Here is a 19,024-nt window from a genome sequence, read left to right on the forward strand (position 1 = left end):
AAATTGCTTGAATAAAAAACAATTTTCAGTTAATTATTTTATATTCGTTTGATATTAAATTAATTTATCTTGTCAAATATATTAAAATTAAAATTCGCTAAAAAATTAATATATGTATATATATTATGATTTGTATACGATATACGATAGATATAAAAGTTAAAATTTCAGGTACAACATTTAAAATATTTAAATAATAAAAATTGTAAAAATAAATATTTTCAATTTTTTTAAGATCAAGGTTTAGGTACAATTTTTTATAAAATACTGAAAATATTAATTTCAATAACTTAATGAAATATTAAGATTTATAAATGTATAATTTAATTTATACATGATATGTATATATTATTGAAACAAAGCAAAAAAAATGAAATTATCACGTGATAATGCCACGATATAATATGTATACAAAACATCCAAATTCCAAAAGTAGAATATTTTAATTTTTAATCGATTTCGATGTTAATTTGAAAAATATAAATAAATTTATAATATTATTTCCTTTGAAAAAATGTGTGTGTGCCATGAATTATTATTACAACTGTTTATAGTACCTATATAGATTTCTAAATCACTCAAACTTTATAAATTACAACGCATAATTTAGTTAATCATTTTGTATTGACAACAAAGTAATAATTTAAATTATGACACGTGCGGTGTCAACATGTTGATAGGCGCAACAAAACTAAAAATAAACAAAATGAAGACAAAGTCTTCGAAAATGTTTTAAAAGTTGTAAAATAAAATGGTAAAAAAATACAGAGAATAGAATCCTGAAAAATGATTTCATGGAATGATTTGACCAATCTAATATGATATGTTTTTTTTTATCAAACAAAATTAAACTGCCAGTGCAGTATACATTAAAAGTATGTAAACATAGACGTGTGTGAAATTGCAATTTTTAAGATGAATAAAAATTTACATCACAAAGAAAGAGTGATGACCTTGGATTTTAGAGCGACAGTTGGAAGCGTCTGGCGTTGTGTTGATAAAATATAAGTTTCGTCGTATGGGCAATAAAAACCATTTTAATATTCAGAATTACTAAGATTATTTATGGTCCAATATCAGTTTAATATATTTAGGAGACAATAGAGTTTTATGTTTTATTATGCCGTTATACTTGTATTGTGTTTGTAGTCAATGCAATTGACATAAGTAAAATAAATAAAATTAATACTATTATTAGGCAATCGTAACGAAAAATAAATTACATCAAACAGTTATAGTAAATAGAGATCTCAATATTGAAACAAATATATTTTTGTTGAGAATTTAAAAATTTTAATACTTATGTTTATTTGTGTACAATAAATCAAAACGATAAGCCATGTAGGTACACAATACAATCATCATATCTAATTAATCTCAATTCTATCACGAAAGTTATGAAAATTTATAATAAAAAATAACTTCATAATTAGTATTTTAAAATTAAATCATCAAAAACTAAACAACCCCAATCAATTTTTCAAAATAAAAAATGAATAGCTTAAATATCTGGATAATTTTACTTACATATTGAATGTTGTATTAAAGCGAATCTAAATTACTATTTACTCGTACAAAATATATGATAAAATATGCAATATGCATACTTTATAACTTAAAATATTATTATTATATCCGTTAAATTAAAACAAAAATAAAAAACTGACAAGTATCTAAATGTATAGACAAATTTAAATATAAACCTACAAAAAAACTATTTTCTATAGGCTCAATAAAAATTGGTTTTTGAACACATATTGTATATTTATACATTTACTTTTTCCAAAATCAAATAATTTTTAAATCTAAACAGTAAATAACTTTTGATTATATAGAGATAGTGTGGCTTGGATTTGATGGACAGACACCAACTAAATAATATAGTATACTATAGTCTCACTACCACTAAATCACAATAATTTACACATGAATAATTCATTTAAATTTTCCAGAAAATGAACAGTACAAGACGTCTAAAAAAAATATTTATTTACAACACGCATTAAGAATCACTTATTATTATTATTATTATTATTTTTTTTAAATAGATGACATTTTACTTAACTGAGAATTAGTTAATGGTAAAAAAAAAAAATTAGGTTGTCAAAAATTTGCAAATTAATTAATATTTTTTATTATGAAAATGTATATTCGTACTTGTAATATACAATTATATAAACTATTTTAAAACTCGTTAAATGTTTTTTTTTTTTTAATTTCCAACTTGTACGTATTTTAATAAAAAATTAAATAATAATAATGCTACACGTTTTCAGACCAATCATTCGACGGAGTGTTGTGTTTTACAAAGTTACGTTATAAATATTTTAATATTTCATGTATTACAGTTTTATATACATAGAACTCAGGCGTACGTTTATACAAATATTTTTAAAACATATTGCAAAAAGGTTTTTATGGTATATTATCTGAAATAATATCATGTATAGTTCAATATTTGAAATACGCGTATTTACTTTATATGTAATTTCAATTTTTTTTTTAGTAATATTGGTGAACATATAACCACTTAACTATAACATTTTACCGTCTACAACAAAACTCAGATTTTTTATTTAATACGTAAATTCATTGAAATTGTATTGATTAATAAATGTTCTATATAGCTATTACAAATGAATTAACTATAAAGTATATATTATCATAATAAATTGCTTACTTTTTACGCATACATTTAAAATGGAAATCTATTATATCTTATTTTTCCATTAAATAACGTATTGAGTAAATAAATTTTAGAATAATTAAATTTCAAACCATTCAGATATAATATGTTATATTTTAGATAACGCTCTTAATAAATTATTTCCTACAACATCATATTATCATAATATCAAAAATGTTAAAAAAAGAAACGAATATATATATATATATTATGATCAACAAAATATTCAATCAGATACTATTAAATATTAAATTGTTGTAATTTGAATAAACAATATTTAAATTGCCTGAAACACAACAAACAGAAAAATGAATTACACTGTTTATGGTGGAGATATGATTCTATCTATTAAAGAATACTTAACAATATATTTTTTTTTCGATTTATTACCTACCGTTCTATCTTTGTATTGCAATAACTATATTTATAATTTTAAATACGATTCTTTTCAATATTCTGAAATTGGTTTACAATTATATATTTTACACATATATATTCATAGACGTTAAAAATATTGTAACTGGTGTTTCTTTATAAAAATAAAAAAATGTTATAAAAGAAAATGATAATGACAGTTATAAGATATAATTTAAAATGCATAGGTTTTCTCTAAAAATAAAATAGTAAACCATGAGATACATAAAAAAAAAATTAAATAATATTTAATATTTATTTTAAGCGTGGAAAAACTTTTACAAATTGTTGATTAATAATGTATTAATGAGTTATAATTTTAAAAATGAAAATTTATACTTAATTTTATCATTTTTTTTTTTTTATTATTATGACTGATTGATATAACTATACTAAATATAATTACGGTGCAATATTGTATAATAAGCAATTCAATTTTTATTATATTTATATTTTTGAATTTTCAATTGGTGATTTCATTTATATAAACATAAATATTGCGTAAGTACTTATGGATTGTTTGTAAAAGATCGTCTTGACGAAATAAGACTGAGACTATCAATAGAAGTCTTTTACAGCAGTTCAGTAAAATGTATTTGTTATTTAGTAAGGAAACCGATACCCGGAATAGAAAAAAATTAAACATAAATGTGTATACCTATGAACACAATGTTAAATAAGATTTTTTGACCAATAAATGTAATATAAAGCTGAATTATTTTTAATCAGCACAAAACTTTGTTGTAAGTCGTATAAACTTACTATATTTAATAACTTTATAAAAAACACTATATGTTAAAAAATATCACAATAATATTAAACAAATGTTGACAGTTAAAATTTTTAAAAATAATTGTATTTACTATTTACAGTATGAGATTTATATTACAATATTTATATTAATAAATTAAATAGGGTTTAAATCACGCCAAATACTTCTGCTGCAATTTTGAATCTATAAATAATGATTTTTAATTATCTTGTTATAAAATAACGTACTAAATATAAATGAAAAATTATAGATTGTAACTGATAACAACAAAATCCTCTTTCTGTTTTAGATCAAACTAAAAAAAACCTATTTTTTCTTAACAAAATAAAACTAATACAATTTTATATTATTAATGAACCACTCGAAGTCACGTGTAGTATTTCATTTGATTTCGTAAAAGCTTATTTTACTTTGTCAGAAAAAGTTTTTATTTACGTTTGTTATTTGTTTTAATGGAATTTAATAAAAAATGTATTGCTAGTAAGTAATATTAAAAATATTTTTAATGTAAATAGGTTATGACTAAATATATCAGTATATTATTATTCAATTATTATTTTATTATCTTTCATAAGTTAAAATGCAATAATTTATAAAACTAACGAAACTTAGTTTTAAATGAACATCTTTGTCAATATGTGTATACACAACTACAAATAGCGTACCTTATAAATTAAATTAAAATCAATGTTATTAGTTTTTGCATTTTTTTTTGTACGAAATTTAATGACTGGACTTATATTGAATTTCTATGAATAATAGAAAATAAGCTTGATATTATAATTTATGTATTTTGGTATAGAAATACATTTTTATTTCTCACATATTTATTAGTTCGATAGGTGATAATTTGACACAATATATACACATAATAATAATAATAACATTAATTTAATGTAAATTTTAGCAGTTTTAAAATATTTAATATGGATTCTAACTTTTTAGCCATGGTAATTGCATAATTGTGAGTAATAATAATTAAATTTGTATTCATTCCCTCATAAATGTGATAAATCGACAATTAATTTAAAATTTTTAGGGTACATAAATAATGTAAATATAATTTAACAGTTGTATTTTTAGTTACGATATAATATAGTCGATTTAGTATGAATAACTTAGTGTTATTTTATACTTTGGGAAGGTTGATAATAATGATAATAATAATAATATTATGTTGAACATTCATAATGGAGTTGCGATGTTGAAAATTATTTACAGTAGTAACAATAATAACCACTCATCATTATAATATATTAATGTTAATAGATACGTCAAAAGGGATGTATACGCAGTTACTATTCTAATATTTAACGGTTATTTGAGAGGGATATTTTCACCATTGAAACATAGTATAAAATAAATATTTTATAATAACATGACAAAATATCGGATGATGAAAATTAACTTAACATAGTTCAGAATTTTTTTAATGTTACACCGTAAATTAATTGAAATGTGTAATATTATATAATTAGTTTACATGACATCGCTATATTATATTATCAGCTATTTTTTTTTTTTTTTTTTTTTTTTTTTTTTTTTATAATCTAATTGAAAATTAAACGGAAAATGAAAACTACTCTATGCGGATCTAATAATATTATATTATTATATTAATTTATATTTTAATAACGATTATCACCATTTTAACTGTATTTCGAACACCGTATATGTTAAATTAATAACACCATTGAGTACTATATATACTCAATGATAATACTCATGTTGTTATATGATACGTGCTTTAGATAACTGTTGGCGTAGATAATCTTAATACTCGAACATTATAAACCTTTGATGATAAAACTTAAATATCATGATAATATTATGTTAGTATTCACCCGCAGGTCGTATAAACTTTGATAGTGAGCTACAAGCCACGTCTACACACTTATAAAGTAGTGTGTGTGTGTATGAAACAAAAAAGCATGCAAGGAAGTAAGAATCGACGTTAAATGTTAATTTCGAAAGTTTGTTATGATAAAATGTACAAGACAGGTTGTATAACCTATTATAATTTTCATGTTTTTCTCGACGTTTCAAAGATAATCAATGACTGATACATTTATGACACAAGTCATTTCTTTAGACTATAGGTGTATACAACTACTGTTGATCAAATACATACTCATCAACCAAAGATAACAGTAACGTATAAATTGCCGACATTTAGTACAGTTTAAAAATTTAACGACAATGATGGGAACAAATAAAGTCATAACTAATTGAATTAGTTATTTAACTATGTCATTGAAAAAACTTATAGTATTGTAAATGGTACCTATTTTAATATTGTATTGATTGTAACATAAATCAATCAAAAAATATTCCGAGAATTATAGCTGCTCCGATAACAACCCACCGACACGCAATTATAACAAATGCATATCATAATGGGATAGGCGGGCACCGGAAATATATATTTTAAATACGTGTAAAACCGTAATTGAAGAACGCAAAAATAGTTTTTTTTTAGACTGTAGATTTAATTTCATTGGAAAATTTCATAAAAAATTAATTAAATTGCGTCTCAAGTTAACGATTCATAATTACGTGCGTCACGCAGTTCCTACATTTAATATTATATTAATGTACGGTGTTAAATTAACAGTAAAATCCCAGAAAAAAAAACTAACTAACTGCAGTTATAATTCAAAATAAGATTTTATTAATAAGATTAGCATAGCAGTAAAATACTAATAATATTATAGGCATAATAATCTACAATATATGTATAAATAAAAAAAGAATCATTTTCACTCAATTTTTCTTAAGTTAATTCCAACACAGATAGAAAATTATTATTTTTTATACGTTATTTTGTGACTTATTTCTATAAATATATTAGACAACTAAAGATAAATCATATTGAATTTTGTGAGTATAATGGAATACGCTAATTATTTAGAACTTCGAATAGAAGAAAAGAGTAATTTATAGAATTTCATCTACCAAAAATATTTATTTTATTTGAAATACTTCTTTGGTGTACACGTCTATATATTATACGTAAACATGTTTTTCTGAAAGTAAAATCATCACTGTAGAGTTAGTTTTAAAACTTTATACTATAAAGTATTTAATAGCATCAAGTGTTATATTCGTAGAATAATATAGAAGTACAATAATGTACACTACTTCAGTTAAACTAAAAAAGCTTCTATTTATAGATTTTAGTTGATATGAAAAAAATTAATATTGATTTTGATAAAATTTGTTTGACATATTTATCTTATTCCGGTTTTAAATTATTTCTCCGTAGCATTAATAATCACAAAACATCATGTAGATTTTCACTGGGAAATAAAGTAAATAAACTTATCAAAGAGTAAAGAAATTAAAACACTTGTCTATAAAACCACGTATTGCAGCGTGAGTATTTGATCTAAAATGTTTTACAGCAATTATAAAATAAACATAATGAACCAAACATTTATATTTATATATTTTTAATGAAGCTGAATTTGTTTTACAATAAAATTGTATTAATATAGTTTCTTTAAACGTATGAGAAACAAGCATTGGATTCCAATAAGTTTTTATTTTATATGATATAAATTCATATGTACTAGGAATACATATTTTAGCTGAGTACATTGTTAAGCAATAGTCATCGAATTTTTTCAACTAAAATACATTAAGTTACCGTGATCTTCGTTTATTAGGTTAACTAGATTTTTATTTTACGTGGTATCATATAATGATGCATAAATTTTGGTATTGAATTATTATTTAGAGGAATTTTTAGTGTAAGTTGATCATGTTGTGAGATTATTTCTGAGAAATCAGTGGTTAAAATATTATAAAGGTCCCTCGATGAATTTTCACTTTGAGTTTATGCCTTTATTGAAATGAAAATTTCTGATTGTAAAAAATCGATCTTTAAGGAAATACTTAAAATAATATATACGTATATATATATATAAACGAAATCATACGTCCATCGTGTCAAAATTGGTCAAAATAAGCTGTTTAGATACTGATCCATAACTCGTATATAGTGAATAGTGATAGCAGAAATTTTCTCTCTTGCACCATAATAGTTTTGCTTGCTTATGACTCTGTTTGGTTAAATATTCTATATTTATATTTGGTGAACTGACAAACAATTTAAGCGGAACATAAATTGATTCTTGGTATTAATTTTCTTGTTTTAAATAGCTGAGTAAATTTTCTTATGAGGTAATATTTTTAGAAATAAGCTTTAAAATTAAAACACAAAAATATGTAAAAAAGAAAAAGAGTACAAAGTGAAGATAGTTTTACCACTGGGTTACTTTTTCTATCATCAACTACTCATGTAAAAAATAAATTCTTTTATCACATATTTTTATTATTTCTTAGGAAAAAGTTTGTATATACCTTTAAATAAATAAATACAAAAACATTTTTTGTACTTCACGAGCGTTATTGACTAAAAACGTTTACCACAAAAGCATAATGGAGTAAAATAAGGTTGCGTGTGTGATGTTTTGTTAAATAAATGGTTCGTGATTAAATTTGTGGTCACAAAATATTACAAATCTATATAATATTTATTGACAAAAACAATGTACAAATATACGTGAGAATTTTTTGTATTTTCACAATAAATTCATAAATAAAGTTTGACTGTACACTTTCCAACAATAAATTAAGCAATATTAATTAAGTTATTTAATGTGTAATAAGTATATAATATATAATATATATATATATATATATATAAACATATAAATATTTATATTTTAACTTATCCTTTTATTGAACGAACATTTTTCATAATTATTTTACATAAAATCGAATAAACATTAATATAGTTAAAAGTTATTGTTTTTATATACCATTAAATTACGTTATTAAATTTATTCATTGGTATTATAAACTTTATATACGATAATAGTAAAATATATGATACTGTTGATATTGTTACCTACATAATAAATTTTAACTCAAACTACTGTTAAGTACCTACTATTTAGTGTTTACTCATACATATACAAAAATTAGATTAAACTTTATTATGTCAAGTATTCAAATGCAACTACATTGTTTTCTGTTCCTGATGGCTTATTATTTTATACATATTTATTACTAATTATCTTATGGATAATTCGTTTTAAAGTTTCTCAACTCATTGTTTAGCCATTTAAAGTAATAACAAAAATTATATTAATTTTGTAAATATTTATAACTTTGCATATAATAATTATTTATTAAATTTGTTGATTGTTTAAAATGTAGAGTTTTTTTTTATTTTTGTTTCTAGATATTCCATCTGATAACTAATACATTAAAAAAGTTTTATTTATCAATGATAAATATTTTATTTCATTATTATTTTTCTTACTCAAATCGGTATGCCAATTTAAAAATGTTTTAAATAATACATTACAAAATCAATCAGATTTCAAAATTGTTATTCAGAATATTTATAAATACCTTTTTCAATACTTGATCTACGAATTTGAGATTGTATTAAATGTATATGACATTCATAACAAGTCGTATTGATAAAGAAATTAAATTATAGTTGGCATATTCATTAGTATACTTAATAATAATTTATGGTTGCGCATATTTTAATCATTTTCTGTGCTCAAATATGTGCATATTTATACACATTTTTGCATTAAAATACATGTATTAATAATAAAACATTAGTTTAGATCTAATAATTAACCTTATAATTTATTCAAGGATATAGATTTACTAGTAAAAATAGTGTAGGTAGGTAATATTAATGTGTACAATAATATTATCAATAATGATAAAAATAAATTTATTTTATCTAATCATTTATTATATCAATACAATATTATATTATAAGTAAGTATTTATTTTTTATATTCGGTTGACCAGAAATAATAATTTTTATTTACGAGTTTTGGTTACTCATATCATGCGTTTTAATAACACATAAAATCATAAAACAAAGGCAGCCATGTGTGACGTGTTATGATCAAATTTATAAGATATATCATAATATAATAAACATAAAAATGGTTTTAAAACAGGTCTGATAGAAATAACAAACGCATTTACGATATATATATATAATTATGTTAAACATTTGGGAGTATAAACATTTACAATATTCACAATGGTTTAAGAAATAATTTGTAAACGCAAAACATTAACTGTGTTTAAAAATATTTCAACATCATTACTCACCGAGCATTCGGATTCACCGATGTAGCAGAAGTCAACGTTGTGGGACGTTACGGACCACAGGTGATCATCGTTAGCCGCTTCTTCTGTCCAATCGGGTACAATCTTTAAGAGTTTATCATTGCCATCGGTTCCAGTGGCTCTGTAACATTGCAAAATAATACGATTAAAATCGGTGGCATAGACCATACTATTATACGAAAACGATTAAATGAGGACGTTTATTATGTAACCCATTTTTATTTTTTACACAAAATAATAAATACCAAACAATAATTAAATCACAGAGTGGGTAACTGAGAATTTTTTATTTTTATTTTTCTACATATTTATGTGATGTAAATTTCACGTAATAACAGCTGCATGTTTACCTGGGCACCTACGCGAGATTTTGATGAGTTTAATGGGTACGGAGAATCAGTAGGTACAAGTAGTTTTAAAGCAACCTATTGATTCTGCCAGCTACCAATGTTTATCCGCGGTCATCGCGGTTACTTATTAAATTAATTAATTAAATTTAAATACGTTTATATTTGACCTATTTATATAATGTTAAATATCCCTTGATATGGCTTAGATATTATGTACATAATACATTATAGCTAATCTTGTGCACAAAAATACAATATTACACAATTAATTCAAAATTTTATTTTTTAAAAACATACAAATAATATTATATTTTATAATGCAAATAATTTAAGATTTATAATTGAAAGATTTTCTATTAAATCAAGCTGTTTGAGTTGATGACAATATGTTAGCTTCATCTATGAATAAGTATAACATTTTGTATACAATATTATCTATAGCGTCTATATGAATTTAAAAACTATTGATAACATTTATAATTTTTGTTTAAAAACTTATACATTTAATTCCTAGGCTATTGGGTTGGAATTATTTTGAAATAATAAAAATTTATTTAATATTAATATACCTAAATTTAAAATTTAAAACTGACTGGATGGATTAACCACTACATTTCAAAGGAGAATCAATATTGGCGACATTAAAATAAATGATATTTAATTAAAATTAATATTTAGTTCTTAGACTATTTGCTTTTAAATGTAAATTTGAATTATACTTCCATTAATTTAATTAATTGGTATTATACTAATAATATTTACTCATACCTATTGGTTTTTTTAATCTATATAATATTTAACAAATTATTAAGACTATAACTCGAATACTCCACAAAAAAGTATATCTTTCAAAATGTTTACTGTTATTATGTAGCAAATTGTAAAATGTATATCGATTTTTAGATTGCATGTTAAGGCATCGATAAATAATTTACGGTTTTATTAGGTCATACAATGTCAAATTGTATTTTAACATTGCTAACCGATTCTATCTCTGATAAAACGGTGATATTTTAATGTGTGAATAATTTGTTAAAGCTTGGTCGTTTCTCTAAACAATTGTATAACTTCGGAGGTAAAATAATGTATTATAACTACATCACCAATACTACTGGTGTTTTGTGGTATTGTACTTAAATATTTAGGTACACATGGTGTCCACGAGATTAATTAGACACGTATTAAGCATGGAGAAATTCGTTGTCGTCCACCACATTTTTCATTAAAACGTACCTACTTTATAATACAATACAATGCAATATATAACAGCCGCTCGTTGATAGTATTATGTAGACACAGCATTGTAGGTGAATTAGCTACGTAAGTTTAACTTATTATTTACATTTTGTTCATAGAATAAGCTTTCTTTTGTTGCAAAAGATAAATGTAATTTGTTTATATGATAAAGCAATATCAGTGAGACTTTTTATCGTAATGTTATACAAAAATATTAAAATAAAATATTATGTATAGTATTTTTAGTATTAAATAAATTGGCCGTTTATTGTTCAATCAATATTATTATGGTCATGATGTCTCGTGGCAATTAAATTAAAAAATGAAATCGAAAACATTTATTTTAATAAACAACACTTTTTAGGTCCTATGTGTGTACGAGATAATACATTTACAATCGTGATAATTATTGCAATATACAGTTATTAATTTTTAAAACATCGGAAGTTCATTTCATGGATGTAAAATGTTGTAATTATTCTTAACGAGAAAGTTATTTTGAACTCGAAATTGAATGACGTCATAGAACTTAAATTGGCTCTCAGAACAAAATAAGGAGTTTTTGTATTTACAAACCTACAATGCCAAATTTTATAAAGTTTTCATACTTTGAATTTAAATCGACAAATATTGTTCTATAAACACATTTTAAATTTATAATACAATATTTAGAATTATTGAAACGGAAATCTTCATTAAAAAAAAATAGTTTCTGATTTTCAAAGAGTCAAGTTGGTTGAATAATTTTTGATTGAAAAAAAGAATCAACAGAGAATAAAACAATGAACTTAAATGCGATTTCGAATAAAATTCTTAGATGGTTCATTAAATTGTTTGGATGATTACAATTTTAGGAAAACAAAAAATGCATACGGTTACTAAGGACACTAAAGGCTACATTTATCAGAAATTCTGAAGTTATTATATGACGGCATACGAGTTATAAGAGTTTTAATTAGTTAAATTTACGCAATATTAACATTTTGGAATATTCTTATTTTAGGTATAGATATTATCAGAGGTTACACCTATGAGAAACAACATATCGAACGTGTTTGAGAAGACTTCGAAAAATTATAGTCTATAGTTTTTAGGGATTAAAAAAAATAAATTGAAATTGGAAGCATATTTGATATTGTTAAAAGTTGTTCGTTATGTAATATTACCAAATAAACAGTCTACAATCATGATGATATACACTACGTAATTTACGTAATCTAGATAGTTATGTCATCGCAGTTAATGAGAAATTATTTGTTTACTAGTTTAAACTACCACTTACCGTGGTTAGGTTAGATTTTACCACCTGGTTAGATTCACGTTTCGATCATGATTATATCATGAACAAAGCAGGCCCTATTTTTATGTGCAATACGACACACAAAGTGCACCACGAATGTACAAGTGTGAACTATGATTTGAACGTGTATGCACTGCGGTCTATAAAACTAAAATTGAATAATATGCCAGCTACTATAAAATATAAGTATTTCCTGCATTTTTAAAATTTAAATTATACTAAATTATAATTTCTTTTTATTAGTTTTCAAACATTGTTTTCAGTCAAAAGTATTTTATTGTTGTATTAAATCATTATATACATATATATATATATATAAGTAATACATTTTTTTTTCGAAGACAGTAGCGAGAATAAAATTTCCGTTTAAAGCAGTAAAATTAAGTTTGCAGTTCAAAATTTTACAAATATTAGGGCCTGAAACAAATACTATTTATAATATTTACATACACTATTATACTAAAATAATAATAACGTTTCAAATATGCTAACTACTATAACCTAAATGAAAAACTGAAAGACGTTCACTTAAATGATATATTGCATAGTATCCTGAGTGTAATATTTTTGTTATTTAACTGGTATATAATATTATGAACAAATAATTTAAAATAGCTTATTGTGTCAAAATAATAAAAAAATTTTATATTTTGTGTTATAATATTTATATATTGTTTAAACATAATCCGTTAGCAAAAAAAATATATTCACCTGAGTAATTTTAAATGAAAATTATTACCTCTGTTTTCGTGGTATATTGAAACTAGTGTGAACTGAAAAAAATATATGAGACACGCAAAACTTAATGGTTTAATATGCCTCCGAATTTAGTTATACTTAATGTAGTGAAATTATTCTAGTTTTAAATATATTATACTTATTTAAACTAACAGAGTATACTATTTTATAATAATTATGTATTTATGGTGAAAATTTAAATCGTAAAATGTTATCATACTTATGGGAGCAATAAACATATTTCACTTTCAGTTAAAACGTATTAAGTTTTAGGTGTACATTTATATGCTCTTAATGTAAAAACGAGTTCCATGGATGTCCATAATGATTATTACAATTATTCCCATTTTCAATTATTGCACTTGACTTTAACACCATGTAAAATAAATAAATTATGCATGTAGAACGTAGGTTACATGTACAATGGTTAATACCTAGGTATATCAGAGATAAGTTCAATAATGGACACACAAGTTTTAGCGAGGTTGTTCAATGATTTTATTTGATAAAGAATAGTTTTTTCTTTCGAATTTGAATTAAATTATATCTAGTTTTGAATCAAAAAAAAAAAAAAAAAAAAAAAAACATGAAAAATTGAAAAGTCAGTTTTTAAAATTAATCTTAAAACTTATTAGTTTTTATTATAAACTTATTAAAATTAATTTTAATTTCAATTTTGACTAAAAAATATATTTTCCTACATAAGAAGCTTCTTAAAAAAAAAAATGGACTTTTATAGAATTTCAATTTGAAGCTCCACTAAGTTCTCAAACATCAGGATCATCCAATCATTCCGATCCATATAATAATACTTCTAATTTCCAAATCAATCTTATTGACTACTAACAATTTATTGGACATATAATTCAAAGTTAAAACCATAAATAATACCACTTTTTTTTTACTATAGACTACATTCTAAAATACAACACTAAAAATACACATTCTCGTACTCAAACCTTTTACTAAAACTATTTAGAGCAATTCAACTTAGAACCTAAGATCTACACATACTACTTAGCAACTAACAATCTATTCCAATCTATACATAATATATATAATAATTCACAAAAACTTATATTTAGTTGGCTCTACTGTGAACTAGTATTTCATCATTTATTATGGCATATGCTTATTAATGTTATATGTAAACATATTATAGTTTATATAGTGAAGAACATATTAAACAAATAATTCAAAAACTGATATTGTATTTTATACCTATCTATGTGTAAATCTAATCAACTTTAAAATATTTAATAAACATAAATACATGTAATGTATACTGAAAATTAAATTTCGTTTGATTCAATTTTGTTTATGTCCATAAAAATATTTAAAAACTCAAAAAGAAAATATTATATTTATAAAATTATGAAGTACAACAAAATAAGTTTAGCTAGGTGGTATAAAATATAAACACTTAAACCGACCTTATAGATTTTCAGCTTAAAATTATACATTAAACATACTATATATTTTAGTAGTATACTTTTTACATAATTAATAGGAAGGTGGTTAAAAAGAAATAAAATATTTCATCAATATTATAATTTGTAATAGATATTTCTAAAAAAATGATTAATTTAAAAAAAAAAAATTAATAATGTACAATGTACATATTAAATACTACTACTACCACTATTACTACTACTAGTATTACTTATAATAATAGCAATAATAATATAATAATTGTTAGTGGAATATAACAGAGCTATACATTTTGTATGACATAGAGTAACGCTTAACTTAATATTAAATATGTAAGTACGAGTACATAATACGCAAAACATATCATTAATTCCGAACAAACAAAAAAATATTTTTTTTTCACTCTACTATAGAACTTAGTATAGCTGATCGTAATAATTATACCAAGAACCCCTTGTATATATCAACAGTCAGCGTATACATTTTAAGAATATCGCCCTGTTTTATATAATATATAATAGACATTCATTAATTTCGATTTAATTATAAACATAAATAAATTCATTAATTACTGTACTCAATATTGAATTAAAGTCGAATTTTTAATTCGATCTAATTGAAAATGATATCATACCTATTTTTATAGCGATAATTATTAACAGTTTTTCATGTACTTTTTGTTTACAAACGAAATAATATTCTAGAAAGTTCTCTAAAGTACTTTGAAAATTAAATAAATGTATGTACGATGTACCGTTTCGATGGATTAGGTAAGATTACATACAAATAACGTAAATAGAAGCAAATGCAAAATAAGAGGTAATCGCCTAAAGTAAAATGGAAAATCATTATATTATGTGATGTTATTATAAATCTACTAGATTAGATGTTTTTCATCTACCGCACTGAAACTGTTTAAGTAATATTTTTGGAAACAATTGAAATACTATATCAATAAACTCTGTACGGTTGTTGGTATAAAACCCCGGGATTGTACGTCTAGAATTTGAAAAACCCAACCGTTTGCATCTTCATCGTAGGTCGAAAAACAAGCAACAGTATTATGCGCTAGAGGATGGAAGAAAATAATTTAATACTGTCCTTTTATAATAATCTCATGGTTCTTATATCTCCATTAGTTTCATTCAATACATACCTCTGCGAATAATACATAATATATTATGATTCATCACAATTATATATAAATATATATATATATATATATATATATAATATACATTTACTACATCTATTATTTATAATTTTTATACATGATATAAATATTAGAAGATTTAACAACAATATGATATATTATAGTATCTGAACTACAATATTATGTTATTCATATAAAATGACGGTTAGGTCATTATCATTATGATGGTGTACGATGAATTTCCGTATCATACTGAACGTGATTTATGAATAACATTTATACCAAACTATAGTTTTCTAATAGTACGATTAAATGATGCTTATTTTTTTATTGAAAAAAAAATAATATATTAATTATTTGTAGTGAAAAACTATTTGTTCTATAAATTATTTAAATTATTAATTGACGTTTGAATTCACTATGTGACCAATTTCATAATGATAAAGAAATTAACTATAAACGACAAATTAACGTAAACTATCAAACTCTGAATAATTATAATATGTAATTCGATCAGTGTCGATGCATAATGGTGAGTATATATTATAAATTAAACTAAGGAATTTTTCTAAATTATACATTTTTTGATATTTATGTATTTAAAACTTATCAACGTTAATATAATAATATTATAATACAGTATAATTGTATGTATTATACAAAAATATCACTATAATAATAGTGTTCGATAAGTCGTGGATTTAAGTGTTTTTCTATCCTTTGTTCAGATGCATTATTCAAACGCATTTTCGTTTTTTATATAGAATTAACAAAGTGCAATCGTGGTAAATTTATTATTTACCTATTATTAACATAATAAAATTATGCATGTATTAGCCTAAAATATAAACATAATTAATTTCAAAAATTATTCATATGTAATATGATCAGTGTATCCTCAGTACCTACATGTAGAACTTTGAATTTTCGGTTTCAGTATTGAATTGATAAAATTAATTTAATTTTTCATACAGAGCAAAAGAGTGTTTTTTTAATTTTAATTTTAATAACGTCAAGATGTCGTTTTTAAAAATAACTTCTATTTTGTTTATGTCAGTGGAAAATTAAATATCTAATTTTTAATTCGATGAATAAAGCAAATAAAATACTTTTAATACAAGTTATAAAAATATTTAAATAATTTACCAAAAATGTTTCCTTTCGAGATTTTATTGCTTCTATAAAAAAGTTAAAGTTTATATTTGACCCATGTTTTTTTTTTTAATTTCTATTGCCTTAAAAAATCACTTTAATAATTCAATTAATCAATAGTGGAATAGTGGTCGTTCCTTCAAACATGATTTAGTGATTTGTTAATAACATTTTAGTAAATCGTTTTTCCATATTTGATTTTTAGTTACGATCCCATGTAATTTATTTTTCTATATTCTTACACATTAAATTATTACGGTCACTGTGTTCCCAAATAACGTATAATTCGAAATGGTTTTTGGGCGGGAATTATTACATAAATAAAAATATCACTTACAAATGTATTTATTTTTCACATTGTCACTATTAATTAATATTTTACTTACACTTGAACTGTTCTACATTATGTTGCTTTTTTTTACAAAACACAAACATACGTAAAACCAAGTAGTTAAAAATTGAACTTCTCGTCACCTCAAGTACTAAGTTTACTTTGGCGTTTTACCTAGCTTGTTCAACCGTATTTTCTCTACCACACAAGCATTTCACCTCGTCATCATTCCTTTAAAATTAAATAGGAACGAGATTTTTTGATGACAAATATAATTATATATTTTATTATTGGCGTTTTCCACGTTTTAATTGATATAGACGAACAAACAAAAGTGTATAAAGGTACTTGTTTAATTACTGGGGCACAAAAAGCACTTGGTGTATTTTGAAAACACAAAATCAAAACTGTATATAAGACCTGCGCCAGCCAGACTATGGTTTTTATTTTGTTGTAACAATTTTTATTTTCAGGTTATTTTTATTATTATCTTATACTAAGGATGATTGATCGTTTCGCCATCTGCTTTTTCTTGTTGTCATGTTTTAACGTCATTAGCTTCTTTCATTTTCTCGTTCTTTGCATTTCTTAATGGTTCATTTTTTTTTAAACTCCAACGCAATTTCAGTTTGAACGCATATAATGTTACAATTATTATTATTTTTGTTGACTACATTTTATACATAAGGTAAAATAAATAATAAAAAATATTTATTTCTAAGTTGAAAAATATATTTTTTGTTTATAATTTATGTATTAGAAAACAGAATTTGACCATACAAAAACAGTTGATTATTGGAAATAATAGAGTATAATAATTTATTCATTTGCGTAAGCACCTTAAATACATCGTCAATAAAACGTTAGGTTCGTACAGTTTGAAATGAATTTAATAATATATGTGTTGCGTGCAACTCAAGTTCGTTGTAATTTTAATGCAACTTATATTTGAGACTATTGTCACTCCTTGAAATAATCGAATAGGTACCATCGGGATCGTAACCCAAATTTCATTAAATTATACAATGATATGTAACTTTGTATCGTTAATTTGGTCATATTGTTTCAATGCCTATTACGACCGATATTTACCAAAATATTATTCATGTTTACCATCAAGCGGATAAGCCGTGCGCAATAAATTATCACTATAATCCGTATACGTTTCGTGTTATACCATTAAAGTTAAACGATGTCAACATAATTGTACATGAACTGGAGTTTTAATTAATTATCACCCAGCATTGTACAGAAGACTCGATTAAAAACATGAATACTTCATAAAAT

The 19,024-nt window shown here is 23.1% G+C and overlaps 1 protein-coding gene across 1 annotated transcript in view; it reads right to left on the bottom strand.

The window, feature by feature from the left end:
* The window catches only part of LOC112597416 (eye-specific diacylglycerol kinase-like), a 222,069-nt gene that overhangs the window by 95,771 nt on the left and 107,274 nt on the right, over positions 1–19,024 (bottom strand). The window contains 1 exon segment of the mRNA XM_025343462.1: positions 10,029–10,167. Within this exon segment, the coding sequence (XP_025199247.1) occupies positions 10,029–10,167 (139 nt within the window).

Source organism: Melanaphis sacchari, unplaced genomic scaffold, assembly GCF_002803265.2.
Source record: "Melanaphis sacchari strain LSU unplaced genomic scaffold, SCAv2.0 Contig40_pilon_pilon, whole genome shotgun sequence".
Classification (NCBI taxonomy): Eukaryota; Metazoa; Arthropoda; class Insecta; order Hemiptera; family Aphididae; genus Melanaphis; species Melanaphis sacchari.